Genomic DNA, 21,958 nt, shown 5'->3' with positions numbered 1-21,958 from the left:
CAACACAAGGTGGAGTCTTTCCCAAGTTAGATGTCAAGATCTAACAATTCTCCTGCAACATTGTCACAAAAAGGTTATTTTATAGATTTAATAGGCTCTCACACACCTCGCTATCACTTCTCCAATAAGCTGGGAGATTTTGCTTCAAATCACAGCCATTCAACAGCTTCACATATAAATGATTACAAAATTTTAACATGAGCACACTATCTTCCTTCTACCCTTATTTTCCAAGAAACACTGGTTGGTGGAAGCTTTCACAGTAAGTCTCTATTAAGGAACAGTTCTGAACCCGAGCTAGTACAGTAGAAAGCAGCACTCAACTTTCAGAAGAGCTGAGAATGGGCACCACCAAACCCATGGAGAACACAAAATGAACCATGGTGTAAAAGCAGCTTCAAATGCCTGTATTCTAAAATGCAGACTAGGTCTGGCAAAAACAAAAACAAAAACAAAAACAACAACAACAAAAATATATTCTAAAATAATCACCAGCAAAACAAAGAATATTAGGAATCTTTTCAAAACTTTTGGAAAGATATCAATAAACACCATTTTCTTTCCAAAGCTTTACTGGACTGCGCTAGCCCCAAGAACAAAATTTTTTTCCTATAACAGATATTTTTTAAAAAAATCAAACCAGCAAATGTCTTGATATAATCCTAAAAGAGAACAGCCACCAATCCCACCTGTATTTCTAAGTACTCTTTAACAAAAGCAACAACAAAACCAACCAAATACTCAGAAGTGTTTTCATTGGTAACAACATAAGCAAACACTTTACTCTTCACATACCAGTATTTTGTTTATGTCTTAAAGAGATTTGCTGCAGTAAGACAAACTTACTTGAGCTCAGAATGATTGCATTATAAAGACAACCTTGGTTCTCTATGTTTTCAAGGAAATGCTAAAATTTAAGTATTCTTGGCATTCAGAGTATATTTTGTTCATGAGTCATCCTATATTCCAGGCATTGAGTGGCTAAAAGTCTTACACTCTGCCTCCACCAAAGGCCCCTCCAGAATAACTTACATAAACACAGTTAAGCTCACATTTCAAGTTACTGTGAATACTCAGTTCCCACAAGTTTTATGGTATAATTACCAAATTCTTACAAAAGGCTGCATGTAACATCGACAGTGTTAGACTACAAACTATGCAGCTTTTTTTGCAAGTATGTTTTGCTTCTTCTACAAAAATTATGCTTTGGAGTTAATATACATGGAGCCTTACCAGAGTGCTAGAACAACAAAATAAAAATTCAATACAGAATGACTGGTGAGTATTTGCGAAACTGATTTATCTGACTGTTCTGGGTTTGCCATCTTAAACTAGGACAATGACACACAAGAAACTGTACAGTGCTGACAGGCCGGCACTGCTGGTCCAATTTAAGTGCTCAATAGCTCCAACTCAAAAGTCCACTACAGTATACATTGTGCTGTTCCTTTAGGCATTTCTGCATTTTAGGGTTAATGTTATGTTCAATCATATACATGTAAAGAAAATTGCATCCTTTGAAAATAGGAAGTTTAAAAGTAAGAGCCGAACTTACTGTTTGTCTTATCAGACAAACAATTCCATGGAGAAGCCTTTTCAGTAGTTAGGAAAACTTGCCTCAACTTTCCAAAAGGAAGAGTTTTCTTTTCAAGCACTAGCTAGCCATCATTACTCGTCTTTCTTTTGCCTTTGCTGTCAATGAACAAACTACTAAAATGAAATTCTTCAGGTCAGCAAGACAGTATTTCATAAAGCTCTTCTAACATAGAGAAGACCAAGGAACAACATGTCAAGTTTTATTGTGTTGATCTCATGAGGGAGGTTATGAATTAACCAATATTATCTCAGAATACCATCAATAGTTATTAGAAATTCAAACATCTGGGAACAAATATATCAATAGTTGTATAAAACAACATGCAGAACATCTTCAAGCTTTCCTTTCCCAAATTCTCAGACAAAGACAACCTTGAAAACTTGCCATACTAGCACTTTCAATTAATATAAGGCAAGATTTATAGGGAGAGAGAATATCTTACAAGACATAGCTGGAACAAACAGACAAGCTCTTCAATCCTGTCTTCCACTCTGAAACAGAAGCAGCAAATTCCAACCCAAGCTCAGGCCAGGAACAATTTTTTTGAGCTTAACTTGGTTAAATTGTCAAAGTGCTTAATTTTTTAAGAGAAAAGGATGGTTGGTCCTGTGGAGCAAAAGGGGAGGTAAGCAAGAGGAGATAAAGTTACCTATCTACAGGTGGTAAACACCCCTCCACCCACAAATTTAAGACTAGCTGGACTAAATTACATGGAAAACTCAAGTTCCACTAAAAAAAAAAAAAAATCAGTGATTACTTAGTCAGGTTTCTGACATTCAAAGAAAATCAGAATTTTCCACTCTTGTGTTCCTCCCTTTAAGTTAATTCTTACATCTCCTCTTAGAACCACCACTACCATTATTTAGAATTCAGCATGTTAAGGTACTGCCAAATGGAAAATACAAGTATACAAATGCCAAAGATGTTATCTTTCCTAATGTATAGATTGAGGTCTAAATCACTTGCTTATTTCCATACAAACATCTTCAACATTCTCAGAAGCAAAGTGCACTAAAATTTCCAGTGTAAAAGCTCACTCAAACCTGAAGTGGCATCATGCTAAGTGGTTCTCATGATACCCTTAAGCCCATGAACAGGAGCTGTACAGACTGAGAAAAGCTTACGTTGATATTTTCTAACTGCAGTAGGTGCACTGTGTAATAGGATTTGACGTCTTCAGACACTAGTCTCACACGGAAACCTGTTTCACTGTATGTCATAACTTCCTCTTCTTTTGTTGGCCAGTACTGTGCACACTTCACCTAAGGGTTTTTTTTAAAGAGAAAGAAGAAGGGGGAAAAAAAAGACAAACCTTGTTAAATATCCTCATACCTTGGGCTTTTGGCATGTGCACATTCTGAGTCCATATTGTTCAATACAGTAGACTCAAGTACCTGTTCCCACTTTGAGGAATTCTTCCAGTCTATAATGTTTACAGCTAAGTTACTACAACTGTTTCCATGGCTATTATGCATTTCAGCTTTATGTGTTTATACTTGCTTTCATCACATGGCTAACATGTTTTGAGATGTATCTTAAGCCTTCCCTTTCCCCCCTCTAGTTCTCTACAGGGAACTGAGATCTCTGCTCAGCTATTTCAGCATTTCCCCACTTTGTTTCTGACTTGCACACCTGCACATTTACAGAAGTCATCTATCTAACCCAGTTCTACACAGCTTGCTGAATACTGGAAGGTTCTAGTGAAACTAAAAATGGACTAACAAACCAATGCAAAATTATTCTTTGTTCTGTATTCCTCTTGCTCTGCATTCAAACTTTCTGTAGGAAAATTTTTTGCACAAGTAAACAGATTACTTTTTAACAGACTGGTCAAGCTTTTTCACTAATCTGCACTGAATAAAAAACATAAACCTCAAATGACATGCATTTATAACAAAAATCTGCAATGCTTTTAGGCACAGTAGCAGAAAAACTACATCACAACAGAAGATTTGTGTATTCTGCACGTACGCCACTGGTCTTAAAGAATCAAAAATAACTAGATCAATTCAACAGTTCTGGGGCAGTAGTCTGCCTTCATTGTTACTGCTAACATCTCTATATAAACAAATACAGTACTCTGTTACATTTAGAAGAAATAATCTAAACACAGTTGTTTTCCCACCTTCCATTTTATCCTAGGAACACTTTACACTGCCTCTACTCCTCACCAGTTCTATCTGCACATGCTTTCTCAGAATGTTACTTTCACCTTTCTGGATGTACGTTTGTTAGATACTATTTTCACCAAACTGAACTGTATGTCTTAGCCCCCTCACTTCACTGTTATATTAAATACACATTATACTGCACACCAGTGAGAATATTTGTTAGTTCTTCTAATGTAACAATCAAACATTGCTCAGCTGTATTAAAATAGTGTGGCTTATTTTATAACCTTGGGCCTAACATCACTTACCGATTCTTTTTCAACAATCCTGTTCAGCATGACGACTGCTTTGGTTTGCTGTTGCCACACCATTAGCCAAAAATGACAACATGTATTAGGTAGTGGACCCTGTGTAGTAAAAAATACAAAAACAGGCATGAGAATATATAGGCAAAGCAGTGTTTGAGCACAGTTAATAGTTCACTGTGGCAAACAGGAAAAAGTCTTCCTCTTAAGTGTAAACAAATTATTAATAGAATGATAGAAATGGCAGGGCAAGAAAGTAGTCACACTGCACAGATCATTCCAGGACTTACAAGGGTTGGTATTATTTTTAAGGCAAAAAAATACCAAACAAAACCAAACAACAAAACAGTAAGAACTCAGGGAAGGGATACTTTGGTGGTTTAAGCATCAATACTACTGTGCTGTTAGAAGAAAAGCTACTGCAGGCATGCTCAGAAGGTACAAGATGTAGGTTAAAGTATTGTTGTAACCTATTTACAAAAGAACTGAAGAGAAGAGCACAAAATATTTGAGATTTTGAGATTTTGACCTCAATTTTGTCAATGTAGTAAATTACTCATACTTCAATATCCCCTTCAGCTTTTCTTAAAACATAAAATCATCTGTTTGCAACTACATGACACTGGCAGTTAATAAGAGACACCTGTAATTCACGGAGACAAGAAACAATCCAAATAAAAATTACAACTGTACAAATCCCCCTCCCTAGAGTCTCAATCCCCATAATAACCAGTAATTGTATTACGTACCTGCGTTAAAATATAATATCTCTGGGCTTCTTCTATGACCACTAGGCTGGCGTTGATATAGTCATTCTCAGTGTTCTGGAGTTTTACACGACTGTGATCATCTAAAATTCAAAGAAAATTAAGAATTAATGATGCATCCATCTCGATGAATACTCTCTAACAGGCAAGTTTAGGTCTGACAAGCAACTAGAACTGAATTCTGCTGTATGACCAAAACAGCAAATTACAAATATAAGTGAAACTAATTTCTCACATAATTGATAACTGTCCCAGCCTCCCCTCACCATTCCACCAGAGTAATTTCAAGCAGCTATTAATAGAAACTGCTCAGAAAACTGGAATACCTATTTAAAACAAAACAAAACAAAACAAAACAAACAAACAAAAAAACCCAACCAAACACAATAACCCTCCCACACACGCCTAAAGGTCCTGACAGTCATCCCTTAACAGCTGCATTTTCTTAATAAAACAGCACAACTCTCACCAGACAACACTGTCCTATCACACCAGATCACTCCACTGCATTATTTCCTAAGTTCAAAATTCCAAGGTTTTTGTTGAACTAAAGTTTCAAAGGTTGACATAGAATCATAAAGTTAAGCTTACACACTAAAAAAAACCCAATAAAATCTACTTGCAGTAATGTGAGCCCGGCTTTGATCAATTTCATTTTCCCTGTAAGCTACTGTCAAACATTATGCTATAAAAATACTAAAAAGGCACATGCAAAACCAAAACTATTCAACAAATCATTCAATTAAATGAAGCCTAATCTCACTACATGGCTTCATCTCAACTACACAAGCAAGACTGATAATTCCCCCATTTATGGCAGAGGCAAGCAAAGGACTCTGTCTAAAATTCTGCCATTAATATGAGAAAGATTATTATATTGTCAAACTAAAACACTGTATAATAAAAAGTCATTGTGGTTGTTCCTAGAACCTTTTAGTATCTGATTTATGAACCTCTAGGAGATATTTAGGTAATCAGACTCGTTCACAGTAAGTAATTCATCAGTCACTGTATCAAAGAAACAGCACTTTCAGTTTAAAATTTGTACACAACTACATGCCAGAAAATGAGATTCAACTGACTGTAAACCTCCTGAAGCTCAACACCTAGCTGACTAAGAAGTGTAAATAAAAAATAGCACACTAAAATTAATCTGAGCAACTTCAACATATTTCAGGAAGAGATGGAAGAGATTCCATAAGGAAATTGACAGCAGAGTGAATTACAACGCAATACCACTTTTTGAAACTACATTCACCTTGTCTAACCCACAAAACTCAATCAGGGCCCAGACTGCTGTTAAAATGCCAGTCCACCCATCCTTGCACCAAAAGGGTCACTTCCTTTAGACAAACACTTTGGGAAACACACAAAGCCATGAGCCTTGACATCAGTATCAAATTCAGCCCAACTACAATAGCTGAACTCACAGCCAGCCTGTGCAGCACAAGGCTTATCTCAGAAACCCATAAATATAAACCTGGATAGGCAAAAAGCTGATGGCAATCAAAAAACAGTTACTGAATTAGACTCTTGTTCTACAGACTGCTTGTAGGATTTAAGATTAATACTCTCCATGAGTTTGGAAACCTGGGAAAAGTACATTTACTAGGTCTTGATCTGCCTTTACACTCTCCCTCATCTATCTGCTATTGGCAACTGCCAAAGAAGATCTTGCTGGATTCAACAGTACAGTAGAACTGTTTTGCTGCTGCTGAAGTACTCAAATTTGGGGTTGTTGCCCTACCTCCCTTAGCTCCTAGCTTTTATAGGCAGTCACATACGAACATGCAGAGAAGAGAAAAATGCTGAAAATTTATTTTTTATATAAATGCATGAGAAATATACTGGGTTAGTCTGTTTTCATCAGCATTCCAGTTGTAAGGCAACACCATCTTAACTTTCAGGAGTCTGAAATGATTTATGATATCCCTGTGTGAAGAAAAACTAAAATTATCAAAGCCAAGACACAGCAAAATTAAGACACATGTGCATTTTAAAGTAAAATAGATCTCTTTGTATTATTTTTCAGGGATAGGAAAGCATTACTTTTTCCTTTCATGTATCACTTTATCTGAAATGTTTCTACTGGAAAGAAACCAAGAGCTCTGTAAATATTACATGTCATTTGCCAACAGGAAAAACTTAAGATCTTGTTATAGTAAATCACACATACCGGTACCAGTGTTCTCGGAAAGGTGACGCAAGCGAGCGCTGTTAACAGTTTAATCACCCAGCGGCAGCTGCTGAGCCGCTGCCAGGGACACACAACTGCAGCCTCCAAGGAGCTTTCCTAATTTAATCCTTGCCTTCTCACATTCATTTTTCCCTCCTTATAAATTCTGCTCTGTAAACATGACAAAGTTCTGCAGGTTGTTGTTTTTTTTTTTTTAAAGTCTCTTTAACAACTAATTCTGTGCACAGATAACCTCCCTCTCCCTCCCCAACCAAAACAGAGGAGATCCTGCAAGTGCTCTGGCAGACAGTCCACAGGACAAAAAAAACCCACTAGAACATATTGATTTCCCTTCTTTCAAGGGATGAGGCTCTTAAAGGACACAATGACCTAGAAACCTCATTCAAACCCTGGCTTGCTCTTCTGAATTAACTGAAGCAAGCCAACTTTTGACAGTGAGTTAGCTGTAATGTATTTCCCGCATGTATATAATTTCCAGTTACAAAGCACTTAGATTTATATGAATGATAAACCTATCTTTAAGATAAGATTTATCTTATGTGTTGCCATGCCCACAGCAGCTAAAATACAGTATTCATTTTCTGAAGAGCTAATTCCCCTATTTCAACAAACTATGCAGCCTGAAAAGGAAGTGGAAACCTTAAAAATTATTCTCATTCTGGCTCCTGAGAAAAAACACTCTCAGAACGACCCTGTCAGAGATAAGCAAACTCTGATTACCCATTTCCAGTGAAACCCTGTCCCACTGGCAGTACTTCCCATACAATGCCAAGACTTCACAATGCCCATCAATCTGCTCATGCCCCGCTTGACAGAAAATGACAGATCCAGTTAAAACCAAGATAGAAAATGTTTGGAGTTTTCTATCATGCAGTTCTTGTAGTTGGTTAATGAAAGGTTTTCATTATAAAACAACTGTGTTTCAACTGTATAACTTCAAAATTATTTTTTATCCAAGAGATGTCTCTGGTCCGCCAAATATAGAGCTATTAACAACAGAGGAAGGAGAAATGCTACTTAGTGGATTAAAGAAAGTCATAAATAAAACATGCAGCCACAAGCCATCCCAGTGACCCTGCCTGACCTTTCCCGCCTACCAACAAATCCCCTCCATTTCACTAATCTAAATCTAGTCTTTCTGAGCTGCTAAATTATTCAAATTGCAATACTCTGTCACTAGACCTACGGTCTCAAGATTCAGAGGTAGCCTAAGGCAAAGGAAAGGCAAAATGACTTTTCCTAACCACCCTGTCACTGGTTGTACACAATGAATGCCATCCTATCAGTCATGGCCCAGCTCACCACTGAAATGTATCCATACCAAAATACACGTGTCACTGCTGCACAGCATCCTTACACTTGTAAGCAGGACTATGGAAAAATAAATCTTCAGGCACATTAAAGTTTAGATCAGCATGTGCTATAAAATTCCCCTCTTCCCCAACCTCAAAGGAAGAAGTATCTCCAAACTCAACAGCAGGCTGAATTTATTTTACAGTGTTTCACGTGGTAAGATGTTTTAGAGAACCATTAGATAGTGTCATAAAAGTCATCAATGTCAGCTTCTAAAACAGACAAGAATTGCAGCAGGCTTATTTTGGGCTGAACACCTCCCTGTTCTCAGCAAATACACCTGAAACACAGGACAGAAAGGGAACATTCCTGCAATGATAATGAATCAGCACCACGTGTAAAACCACTCAAATCAGCTCCAACTCTGTACCCTGTAAAGCAAAATACTCTTCATGTTCGTCTCCTGTACTCTATGCCAACTGTAAGCCTATGGTTGAAAGATCTGACACAAAATCTACTCAAGGCCGCAGGAAGGAAACATGAGAAATCACTACCTTGTGAGATCTTCCAAAAGCAACATGATCTATCAGCAAAAATGCTCAGATGACCCAGGTTCCTGAGCCACACTCCCTATTACAAAGGAAGGCTGAAGAGAAAACTGCATAAACCCCCATAAACTCTCCAAAAGCAAAAGAAAAAAAAAAAAATCCTGTCAATCTTGCTGAGGGGATTTCCTTCTTGCCTGTAAATCTGGGAACTCAGCTCTAAAAGTGTTTACAGTCAATCTGAGACACTAGACTCCCCTGGTAACAATTAAGGATAAGATTTAGAAGGAAAGTTAATTACAGAAATCTTGGGAGTTTCATTAAAATTATTAATAAAGAATAACAACCTCACGAGTTACTTTCCTCTGTTAACATTTTCTGAGAAATGGTTTCATCTGTCCGGAAATGACTGGCTGTCAAACCAACCTATTTCAGATTAACTTCCTGTTTCAGTACTATGAAGTCAAAATACTCCTCTGCCTATTCTAGATTAATACCAAACTATTAGACAGCTATATTTTTTCAGCTAGGCAGTAATTATTGAAGGCTTTTACCAAATCAAACCTATATATGCTACAAATCTTTAGCCAACAAAAATGGACACTAATGAAAACACTTATGAAACTGGAAACACTGTGAAACTCAACTGCAATGGGCAGAGATGATTAGCCTTTCCCAGCAAATAGAGATCAATTTTTACCTAGAAATGTATGTGACAGACACGAGTTTGTTTCAGTGTACTTGTTCCAGGTATCACAGTTGAAATGGGGCAAACCAACTCAAAGTAATTTCTTCTTGGACTTGTAATTGACATATTTTCTGTACAACTGAAAAATCTTTGCATTTCCTCTCGCAGACACACCACCACCACCTCGGATTTTAGACTGGCTTGGTGACTACCACAGTTAACAAAATATTTTCTCATTACTTTTGGAGAAATAAAACTCTTTCTATGTCTTACAGTAGGATTAAGTAGCTACATTTTAAAAGTCCAACAGCTGATTCTGAAGGCCTCTGACTATTTGAGAATATTAGTATCACCCATTTTTTATCTAAACACTGTTAAAAAGCAGCAAAATTTGCAAAGTGAAGGACTGAGATGTCAAGATTGTATGAGACTGAGTTGTCTCACATTTCTGTAACACCAGGTCCTTGCATACATGCACCACAGTTAGATGTGTTCACCAAACCACGTAGCCTTTATCCTAGCAGCTTTGAAATTTAGGCACTGCTACCCTGAAATCTTATTAATCACACGCTCCCTTCCAGGTCTCTTTCTACTCCTGACTCTCACCATTCTTACTAAAGCAATTATGAGTCATATTTGAAAATACAGAAGTAAAATTCAGGAAGAATTAACTAGCTCCAACACAGTGTTTTGCTCTGTTCTCCTGATACAGCTTTATTCCTAGTGCCCAGCTCTGCAACTTATCTAGGTGGACCAATTCAAACCATCTTTCTTCGTAAATGCTAAAAACAGACACATTCCTCATGAACTTCACTGTCTTACTCAGTTCATTCATCATGTAATCATTTATGTCAGAGTGTAACAGCTCCAGCCTTTTCTGAGCCCAACCACTACTTCAATACTAGATTTTATCTGCCTCTCTGCTTTTGCACTGGGTCCAGGAATTAATACAATCATTTATGGTTTTTTCTACTGGCTAAACATTCATTTCAGAAGCAGGCTTTGCCATGACTAAGACAAAGGCATTTAATGCTCTTCTCTACTGTAAAAGGCATGCCGTGATTAAGGAAAATATTGAGCTCCAAATAACTGCAGGAGATGAATACAAGTCACATCCATAAGGTATTACTGGAGGCATTATTAGACACTACTTAAATTATCCAATATAATTTTATTTATTTTAGAAACACTATTTTTAAAAAGAAAGAAGCACAAACAGTTTGAAAGTAAATTTTCCCTCTCTTTGCATGAATTACAATCACGTATGGGAGAAACAGTAGATAAATGCACAGATACAGCTTCTGACACAGAAACTGCGTAAGATGTTAGACCCAGGACTAGAACCTGGGACTTCTGGGCCGAAATCTAATTTCTTGCCTTCTCGTCTTACAACCCCCATGGCAACTCGGATATTAAACAGAAAGTGAATAAAACGTCTCTTTCAGCACCAGTAAGCTGCTGATGCTGCAACAGGACAGCAAAGCTGGCACACCCAAGTGCCTCCACACAGACCAACATGTGTCCAGCAGAGGCCTGGCTCCATTTCCTGACCCTACAGTGAAATCAGTGAGCTGTGCCTCATGTGAGGAGTCCTCCTCAGCGCTGGACACTCCTCCAATGGAATGCCAGGCAGACACAAGAAGGAGGCCGTGCACTGGATTCCTGTATTCAGTTTCATCCGTGTGCAGCACAGGGGCTCAGCACCGCTCCAGACTGGACCCATGTGGTACAGATTCCCTGTGCCCCTGGAAGGCCCTGGCAGCAGCCCAGGGAGCAGCGCTGTGTCCGATGCTGTGACTCAACCCAGGACCCTTCCCGGGCCGTTCTGAGAAGTGCTGTGCACACGCTCCCACCACAACTCTCAGCTGGAAACAAGGAGCTCAGCACTTCTCCAAATATTACAATAGGTACTCAGACCAGGCTCTCCAACAAAACAACCCAATATCCCAGCAACCCTCCAAAAGCTCTAGATCCAGTAACAAAGTGACCCTTCAGTAGGACCCTTCAGTATTCTGGGAAACTTCATAAGGAACACATAAATGTGCTATCTGCCCCAACTTTAACAGACTGCATAAAAATGAAAGCTGTGTCATTTTTTTGCCCTAACTAGCTCACGTATCTCTTTGTAATAATTCTGGCTTACAACTTCTGAAGTAAAATGCTGATGAAAAGAAGCCCACAACATCTCTGTAGCAGAGAAGCTGGTCTAAAAAAGAGATTTTTTCATGTGAGACATAGGATCATTATGTCAAAAAGACCACTTTATGGCTATTAGTGGAAATACAAAGCACTCCAGATCTTATTTACTGTACAGGCAAAACCAACAAAATCTCAAGCATTTTTTAAAGCAACAGTAGAAACTGAGTGGCACTTGTCCACACCACCTTAAAAATGTGCAGAATCATCCAGTCCAAAAAGAAAACATTTCTGTTAATCAAGGTGCATTAACTTAATCTCTATTCTCATTTTTTTACATTATTAAACAAATTTTTATGTTTACATTTACATTATTAAACAAATAATTTCCCTACAAGAAAAATATCTCTAAAACATTATTTTGCAGCTCAGAAAAATTTACCTATACACTAATACCAATGATTTGCAACCATCTCTCATTCATCATTCAGCACAATGAGTTCAGCATGCAGACTTTTCTCCCTCCTGTTATACACATTTGTGTATGTGTTACCAAAATTCCCACATTTAGGGCAGGATACCTGCCTACAGAAATAAACAAAATGCAGAATTTGCAATGACCATGATTTATCACCTCATTATTACCTCAAGAGGGTAAGAGAAGGTCTAGTAAGTTTCCTGCAATGATTGCAGAAAAGATACTCACATGGACTAACATCTCTGTATCTGTTTCGATTTCTGTTTTCTGGATATTTTGCAACTCTGTGAGGGAAGTCACTGGATTTATGTCGTATTTCCTTAAAAAGACAAAACAAATAATTATAGTCAGCAACCACATTAAGATTAGTGTTCTACACATACCATTAATTAAGCAACATTATTAATAACTAACATTTTTTAAACCAATTTTTACTGCCCCAGTGTCATTTTCACTCAGAAGACATGTGGCCAAATAGATCTCCCTACATTTGGCTACAACTACCAAACGTGAGCACCATTTGATAAGCGACTGATGCATCAAGATCAAAGGGCAAAAAAACCCTAATTCCAGATATTTATTACATTTACAGTTTACCTCAGAGCTGCACATTATCTCCCAAAGCAATAAAGGACTCAGATGCAATAGCAGTGTTCTGCTGGCTCCTTTAAAGTGCCTGGCAGCACAGAACCCCACAAAGGTAAGTAAACCAGTTAATGATTTTATGGCTACTATTAAGAGCCATAGGATTATTTTTGGAGGTTTGATGGCTCATTCCATACAGCTGTAGTTAAACGTGAACCAATATGAAGAATTCTAGAGTCATAAATATCAATGTGAATCAAAGCCTGTTCTCCCCATGCATTAATACAAACCTTCTAATAATCTGTGAGGTATTCAGACTCACACACTATTTCGAGCACCCTACTGCTCACACGTTCTCAATGTTCTGCTTTATTGATTTCCTCCCTGAGTGCACAACTTCACTAAGATATACAGAATTACCTTATGCAGAAAACTGAAAATGGCCTTCAATGTATTCTACTCTGTCTTTGTATCTCTGTACCGATGCCATCTCAGCAGGAATGTTGCACAGTACAGAATTAACAATCTTTTACTTTGAATTCTCCTTCTGTTTTTAGGTTATGTTGCTACATTTGATCATTATGTCCCAAAGGGCAGTTAAACTTCTTATTACAACTGAGCATTCTTTGGCCTTCTCAATGTTCCCACTATCTTTATCTTCAAACTTCCTAAATAGTCTAGTCTATTCCCAGACAATGAGCACAGCCAGAAAGGGAACAAGCGGAAATATAACATACAAAAGAAAGCTGCAGCTCTTAGCATTGGTTGCGTGACCTTTCTTTAAAATGTACTGCCAATCTGCAAAGAGCATAAATCACAACGTGGAGCAGCAACTGCCAAGCACCAATACTCCACACATCTGTATAAAAATCTCTTGATCTATACGGGTTTTTATTTTGATACAGCACACTGGAACTTCTCTTGTTGCCATGGCTCACAAGCTTTGGGAACTTGCACATGGAAGAAATGGAACTGGTAGGCATCCACACCCAAATTCCCATGAAAGATAAATTTTGTATTGCTCAGTAACAGGATGCAACATGTTTCCTACAGCTCCTGCACCATCAGTGCACAGAAACAGACCCCTACTTTGGTAAAGAAACATTAAAATAGGTAGAAACACTTCTACAGTGATGGCGTGAGAGAGCAGGCTTGCTAAAAATAATTAAACTTAAAAAGTTTAATGACTAATTTTAAAATCAGTATTCCCACATAATATCCAGCCATCGCACAGAATCGCAGCATGTCCTGACCGGGAAGGGGCTCAGAAATATCAAGACCAACTCCTGACACTGCACAGAATAACGCAAAGAATCGCAGCGTGTGCCTGAATACACTGTGAGAACCCTTCCTGAATTCTGGCAGGCTCGGTGCGAGATGCTGCTTATTTGTAATACAGATATAGCTGAATATAGATAGATAATAGATATATCTGAAGGTGCAACATCTGAAATGCTGCACTAAAGATACTGTATTTGAATCACATATAAATCAAATAAATCGCTAATTTAACAGAGAAAAAGCATAATTTGAAGACAATAAAGAAAACTTTGGGGTTTGGTTCTCTTTCCTCATTTGTGAAAGAGTGCTACGAAATATTGCGGGCTTAAACAACTGCTCCAGTGATACCAGCTGATATATAATGTCTGTTTTATGGGACCGACTGTTTCTGGAAGTTCTTAATCTCGTTTTAAAAAAAAATATTGCAAATACTGTATTTTATTAAGTGGGCACTCGCGCAGGGTCCCGCAGCAGATGCCGAGCCGGCCGGCCAAGGCAGCGGGAACGGGCGCTTAGGAGGGAGCACGGGTGCCCAGGGGGGACTCCAAGCCTTGGCCGGACCGTGCTATGGGGCACAGCCCCCGGAGCGCCCGCAGGCGGCGGGGATCCCCCGGAGCGGCCCCGGCGCGGAGCGGCCCGGCCGGGCTGAGCCCCGGGGGCAGCGCGGACCCGCAGCCCGCGCACGTGCCCCGCCCCGCGCCTGCGCGCCGCCGCCCCCTCCGGGCCCGCCCGCCTACGCATGCGCAGCGCCTGCCCGCGGCTCCGCTGCTCGCACCTGAGGGCGAGAGTCGTGTCGGCCCAGCGACTTCCGCTCTCCCCGCTGCTCAGACGGCGGCGGAGCCGCACACTGGGCACGGGCGCTGCCGGCCCGCGGGTCTCTCTCGCCCCGCCCTCCCTCCCTGCTGCTCTCCGGCTGGAGCCGACCACGCCGCTCGGCTCACCAGATAACGCGCCTGCCAGTCGTTCGTGGCGTCGATCTCCTGGAACTCCCGCTCGATGGCGGCGGACATGATGGCGGCGGCCGCCGGGGCGCGCGAGCCTGTCCGCAGGAGGCCGAGCGGCGAGCTCGCGACCGCCCGCGCGCAGCCCCCCGCCTCGCAGCAGCGGCGGGCGCGCACATACGCTCGCGACCGGGTGTCCCGCAGCCGGCGCCGGGCGCATGCGCGCCTCTGGCCCCGCCCACCGAGGGCCGCGGAGAGCACGCCTCCCCGCGAGGAGGAGGCGGGAAGCACCTGCGGTGACGTCACCGGCCCGGCGGGGGCGGGGCCGCGCTCAGGTGTCGCGGGGCTCGGCCGGGCCGGGGGCTTTTGGTGTCACAAAAATCACGGCCTCATTTCGGCTGGAAAAATCTCCCCGAGATCTCCCCTGTGGCCGAACATCACCACGTCAACTGGACCATGTGGCAGTAAGCCCCACATCCTTCTTTAAACGCCTCCAGGCGCGGCGACTCCATCGCCTCCCTGGGCAGTTCGGCCCCGTATTTAATCGCCCTTTCTGTGAAGAATTTCTTTATGTCCAACCTGAACCTCCCCTGGCGTAGCCTGAGGCCGTGTCCTCTCGTCTTGTCGCTGCTTGCCTGGGAGAAGAGACCGCCCCCCACCTGGGCAACCCCTCCTTCCAGGCCGCTGCAGGGAGCGCTGAGGGCACCCCTGGGCCGCCCCTTCCCCAGGCTGAGCACCCCCGGCTCCCTCAGCCGCTCCTCCAGGACATGAGCTCCAGACCCTTCCCCAGCTCCACTGCCCTGCTCGGGAGGTGCTACAGAAACCCAATGTCCTTCTGAACTCAGGGGCCAGACCTGAACTCGGTATTCGAGGTGCGGCCTCACCCAAGTGCGTGCGGGGGGACAATCCCTGCCCTGCTCCTGCTGGCCACACCACTGCTGATACCAGCCAGGGTGCCACTGCCCTTCTGGGCCACCTCCACGCTCTGCGGGCTCCCGATCAGCTGCTGCTGACCGCTACCTTTTCCACTGGCCACTTCGCAGCCCGTGGTCCTGCAGGGCTGTGCCGGTGTCACTGAGCAGACACAGCCCCCGAGGGTGGGTGGGCTCCCCCAGCCGCCGGCAGCCCCAGCCCGGCTCGGCATCGCCCCCCGGGCCCTGTGCCCCGCCGGCAGCCGCCGGCTCCGGAAAGCAGAAGTGCGGAGACAGGACGTGTCGGACAGACAGATCGCGGCGGGGCTGGCCGTCCCGAAAGCAGAAACGCCGTGCCCCGCGGCGATTGCCTCGCCGGGACAGAAAGTCCCTGGGGGCGGCTCCGGCAGGCGCCGGGCAGAGGCGCGGGCGGGGCCGGGGACACCCGCCTGAGGCTCAGCACAGCTCGCTGGGTAACGACCGGCGCCTGAAAAATGTGTGAATTGGTGCACTAAGGGGAACTGCACCGTCAGTCTGTGTAAGTGTCGGAAGGGAGGGTTCCAAGAGGATGGAGCCAGGCTCTTCTCGGGGGTGCCAAGCAATAGGACAAGAGGCCACGGCAGAAACTGATGCACAGAACTTCCACCTGGGCCTGAGGAAGAACCTCGTTATTGTGCGGGTGCCTGCGCTCTGGGACAGATTGCCCAGGGATGTTGTGGAGTTTCCCTCACTGGAGATATCTAAGAACCGTTCGGACACCTCCGTGCAGTGTGTTCTAGGATGAGCCGCTTGAGCAGGGAGGCTGGATCAGATGATCCCTTCCAATCGTCCCCATTTAGTGAGAGGTTACAGCCGGTCCCCGCACCCCGGTGACAACCCTGCCCTCAGCCCTGCCGCCGCCTCCTCTCCCGGGAGTTCCTGTCCTCAACATTGACTCCTGCCACGACTTTTCCCTGCCGCGGGCAGGCTCTCCCACACCCTCAACACGGCCCCTCACGGAGTGGAGGTTTCCCTGGAAGCGCTTGTATCTGCTCTCTCCCACGCCCCAGGGGCCCCCGCCCTGCAGGGCGCCCCCAGCTCCTCCCGGCTTCCCTGCCCGGCCACCGCCGGCCCCTCTCCCCTCAGGGTGCCCGACACCCGGCACGGACACGTGGGCTAACTGTGGTGTGACTGACAGCTGAAGGACAGGATGCCATCCAGAGGGGTGCCACGGACCTGGACGAGCTCGAGAAGCGGACCTATGGGAGTCTCACGGGGTTTAACCGGACCCAGAGGTCAGGTCAGTCCCCAGTATCAATACAGACTGGGGTCTGAACAGACGGAGAGCAGTCTGCCAAGAAGCACTTGGAGGTTCTGGTGGGTGAGAGGCAGGACATGAGCCAGCAGTGTGAGCGTGAAGCTCAGAAAGCCAACCACATCCTGGGATTCTGCCCCTCTGCTCTGCTCTTGTGAGACCCCACCGGGAGTGCTGCATCCAGCTCTGGAGTCCCCAGGACAGGAAGGGCATCGACCTATTGGAGCAAGTCCAGAGAACGGCCAACAAGTTAATCAGACCAATGCAGTCCCTTTCTTATGAGGAAAGGCTGAGAGAATTTGGATTGTTCAGCCTGAAATAGAGAAGACTCAGGGGTGACCTATTTGTCACCTTCCAGTGCCTGAAAGAAGCCTACAAGAAAGATGGATAGCTGGTCCTATCACTTTTAAAAGGGTATGAAGTGATAGGACAAGGGTAAATGGCCTTAAATTGGGACTAGGTTAAAACTGGGTATTAGGAGAAAGTTCTTTGCTCAGAGGGTAATGAAACACTGAAACAGGATGTTCAGAGAAGCTGTGGATGCCCCATCCCTGGAAGTGTTCACAGCTAGGTTGGATGGAGCTTTGAGCAACCTAGTCTAGTGGAATGTGTCCCTGCCCAATGCAGAGGGGTTGGAACCAGAGGATCTTTAGGATCCCTTCCAGATCACACGATTCTGTGGTCTGCAGCCCCTGTGATAACCAACATCCCAATGCTGAGTGTGGCTGTGGCTTCCCGTGTGCTGTCACTGCAGCCCAGCATGCAGCCCCCTGCCTCCTTACCTGTGGGCTTTGCCTGATGTTTAACCACAACAACAATAACAACTATCATTTTTGAATATCTAATATTTTTGAATATATTTTTGTCACTGAATGCTGCTGCATTTCCATTCTGCCATACAATGTTCCAAGTCCACTGGCTCACGTGCTCCCCCAAGTCCTGAAGAAAAGCTGGTGTCCTGGACCATCACCTGTGTGATGCTTTTGAAACACAGCATCCATCAGTAACTTCATAAGTTTTTTCCAAGTAACTCAAGGAAATGTTGCATAAGATTTTCATGAACTGTGGGCTCAAGCTTTGAAATCAGTATAGGGAATGGCTTTCTTGGATTTTTCTGCCTGCACAACTGAGGCATGGGTCATGTCTGTAGTTCTGCAGGTGCTGCCTACTTAATCACTGTTATATGCATGATCAGTTATGAAAGAAGAAAATAAGAAAACATTTGTGAATTGTGTTTATGATTTAAGAGTACAGAAAATAATCCAAGTGCCCATCCTCAAGGTAATGATTGTTTTTTATTTGAAATAGCTTTCTTTTAATTCAATGAATAAAATTGTTCCTTACCTCAGAAAACTTAGGTTGCACAAGCTGGGTGTAAGAAAATAAATAGGTACATAGAAGCTGTCTGCCAAAAAACATATTTTAATAAAGTAATTAAAATAGACACCTTCCTCACTGATTTTAGTCTTTGGTAGGCTTTTTTCTGAATATATGCTTGATCTGTATTTATAGCAGTTATGTGCACATGATGTGCTTTTCACTTGTGCTTGTGATATTTGGGATGTAGTTCATACTGGGACAGCAATGTAGTTGTGCTGTTAGGAAAGGATGTTTTATGGTAGCAACTACACTTAGAATCCCTAACACAGATCAGTGCCCAGAGACATCTCATGGAAAGCTAAAAATGCTTATTAATTGTGATTTAGAGATGGCTTAGAAAAGCAAAAACTTGCAAACCAGGGATTTCTGAAGAAATTGCTATTGTCCAGTTTTGGGTTGCTTTTTTTTTCACTGCAAATATGCTGAAAATGCACCAGTTCTCTGACTTTTAGGATTTGAGCCCAGGATAGGCCCAAGACTACATTTCTAACGGTCTGTGAAGGAGAACTGTATATACAACATAAACCAAGTACACTCATTAGAAAACTTTATTCTGTTGCAAATAGCAATCTCCCATTCTGTATTAGCTGTGCAGCCAAACCCAGATGAACTACTACAGAAAGTCTTAGGCCCTTGAGACTGCGTGAGACATGCAGAGAGGGATAACAGTTGCTGGAAAGTCTAGTGTATTGTAGTGTTTTCTATCTTAGTATAAACACAAGCAAGCAATGCTTTTTAATTAAAATCTCAGATAATTTGAGAAGCCCATTGCTGTGCAGACAAAACAGTCACCCCAAAGTAGTTGGTATCTACAGCAGTTTTGATTTTAAAATTGACTTTGGTGCCCATGAAGACCAATTGAGTTAATTTTAAATGTTTTTTGTCCAATGACCTTGGCTGAACAATTATTTTAGTACCAGTCTGGAACAGACTAAGTGTTTGTTCCTCTGTGTGTACTTTTTTGGGTCATTCACTGGAACTACTTAAGCACCATTTATTGGAAATGATCTGGTTTGTGCTGCTTTTCTGAGAACCATTTTAGATATTGGTAGATGAAGAACAAATTCTTCCCTGAGGTGGTTTTGTTCACAAAATACACTCCACATCAATTTTAACTGTTAAGGAAAAGAGCTGTAATGTGCTTAAGCTTGCCACGATGTGAAAGGAGGAGAACATGTAATTCCTGATTTAAGTCTTATAGCCCAAGGCCTTATGGAGAAGAGGATCCTCCCTTCCTTGATGAACTGGATAGGACTTGAAACCCAAAAGGGCTGGCCACTCTTCTGGTGTCTGCTAGGGAGTAGGAGAAGCTGAATGAAAAGGCCCAGTGGTCAGGATAAAACAGGCTTCATTTTTCGTGTGCATTTACAGCGCACTCTTTGTATTTCAGACTTTTGGACACTGTATGCCTTGCTCAAGTGCACATTAAAATTCCCAGTACTGAAAGTGGGAGTTGGTGCAAATACCTTTCTTCAACTATATTATTGCTTTCCTTCCCCTGCCCAAAATTATATTCAAGCATACAACAAGAGGGAAAAAAAAAAAAAGGAAAACACCCAAAGCCCACACAGCAAACCCTTGTATGTAGCAAAATGCAAATCCTTGCAGCAGCAACAAAAGCAGAAGTGCAAGGCCTCAAACAGGTTTGCTTTCAGCTAAGGAGGTCTTTCACATCAGTCAGAAATCCACAACAGTGGGATCCTACCGTCCAGTGTCTGGTAAAAACCAGGTCTGTAGTAAAGGTGATGGGATTATGGAAAAGAAGGACAATACCACTGTGCCCAGACTATATGATTGCCCAAACTATTGTCTGGAGTTCTATGTAGAATAAATTCATGGCCAAGGAAGAAAGGAAATATTAAGAACGATTAAGGAAGTCTTTCACAGTCTAGAGATTTGTGCCAGTCTGTATGGCACTGGACTCCCATGGTGAAACTCAAATAATTGTGGAGTATGAAAAGGGTGACTGGCAGAAGTGCTGTCACGAGTGAATGGACACACCAGCTGGCTGAAAAGACAGCCAGCCAGGATGTCTGAGGGATAGAACAACTTTAGGCTCTGCTGTGGCTTTGTGAGACAGCCCTTCCAGCAACCTAAGCCGGGGTGTGCAGTCAGCCACAAAGCCTAAAGCCTATGAGTCAATGCAGGGGGTGCTGGGTATGGCTACGGGAAGAAGAAAAGAGCCCGTTGCCAAGAGAAAGATGACTCCGAGTTATTATTTTTCTTGCCTGTAGAGAGGATCTTGCTTGCTGGTGAAGGTTTGTGTACATTGCTTGACTTTCTGTCTCTCTTTCCTTTTCCCCTAGCTACAGTGACATTTATTGAAATCATCATCTAATTCAGTGAGTGTGGCTTAATGTCATTCCATGGTCCTGGTCAGAAGGTCAATTTTTGCTAGAAATGGCATCTATAGTAACAGCCTATAACTGACATAGAGATTTCACACTGAAGTTTGTTTGAAGATCATGGGTTTATTAGACTTCAAAATTGCCTCACAGACTGAATAAGGTTGTTCCTTGCTTAGGAAGTTTCTAATCTCACAGCTATCATTTCAAAGCATTACTTTACATAATGGAATAATGGTTAAGGAGCAGTTCTGGAAAGAGTTCTGGAGCAGTTCTTTATGCTGGCCAGTGAGTCTTTCACTGAAGTTCTCTTACAATTGTGAAGTCATAGTATCAAGATCTTGTAATTTAAATACAGCGCAGATTCTGTATTTTAGTGGTTTCCATGTTTCCATGCTTGATTCATCTATATTCAAGCTTATCTTCCAAATTACAAAATTAAGGTCATTTTCTGAAATACAGCTGGAAAGATTGTGATGCACCAGACCATTGTTGTTTGCTAGGAGAAGTTTTGGTAAGAAAATACTGTTTTAGCAGAAGAAGACTTTCTCTTGAGTCTGTTACTCCTGAGGAGTAACAGTAAATGTTCCTATTATAAATTTGTATTCTCAGTTTTATGTTCCGGTTTTTCTTTGGGTTTCCCAGCATCAGAACAAAGCAATTATGACTATTTTCATGGGTGTAACAATCCCTGAATTGTTTTTTGCCTTTTTTTTTTTTTTTAATTGGCCCCAATAGTTCAAAATAAGAGTCTTCGGATTGTAATCCATGTAATTTATGCTTCTGCATTAGGCAACCTGAAGTGCCAATAACAGGAAAAGATTTTCTTGTACTACTTGCTGTAATAGTGATTTTAAAAATCTTATTGTTACCAACCTCATAGATACTAAAATTTGCCATGTGGTGGAGAGCCTTTAACACGTATTACAATAATTAGTTCTGTCTTTTCAGTGGTAGCAGAGGTAGGTCTGTGCAGGATTTGTGATATCTTTGCCTGGTTTTAAGTTGACATTAATATATCAAATTTCATACAATTTCCCGTAGAAGCTCGTCCTGTTGAGATAATGAGCAGCCCTGTAGGAGCCACATTCTCTGAGTCACTGT

General features: G+C 42.3%; 1 protein-coding gene across 2 annotated transcripts in view; it reads right to left on the bottom strand.

Moving 5' to 3' along the window:
* PTPN2 (protein tyrosine phosphatase non-receptor type 2) overlaps window positions 1-15,111 on the bottom strand; it is a 30,059-nt gene extending 14,948 nt beyond the window's left edge. The window contains exons 1-5 of one of the 2 annotated variants that reach the window (XM_083856970.1): window positions 14,925-15,111; window positions 12,346-12,436; window positions 4,763-4,863; window positions 4,017-4,115; window positions 2,722-2,859 (exon numbers count right to left, since the gene is read on the bottom strand). In XM_083856970.1, coding sequence (XP_083713096.1) covers window positions 2,722-2,859; window positions 4,017-4,115; window positions 4,763-4,863; window positions 12,346-12,436; window positions 14,925-14,993 — 498 coding nt within the window. In that variant the 5' untranslated portion in view covers window positions 14,994-15,111. The remainder of the gene's footprint in view (window positions 1-2,721; window positions 2,860-4,016; window positions 4,116-4,762; window positions 4,864-12,345; window positions 12,437-14,924) is intronic. The other variant, XM_083856971.1, reaches the window with a different exon arrangement.
* Between the last annotated feature and the right edge of the window lie 6,847 nt (window positions 15,112-21,958).

This window comes from Zosterops lateralis, assembly GCF_965231275.1.
Source record: "Zosterops lateralis genome assembly, chromosome: 1".
Taxonomy (NCBI): Eukaryota; Metazoa; Chordata; class Aves; order Passeriformes; family Zosteropidae; genus Zosterops; species Zosterops lateralis.
The sequence above is the reverse complement of the archived record's forward strand: the minus strand, read 5'-3'. Positions and strand labels throughout refer to the sequence as shown.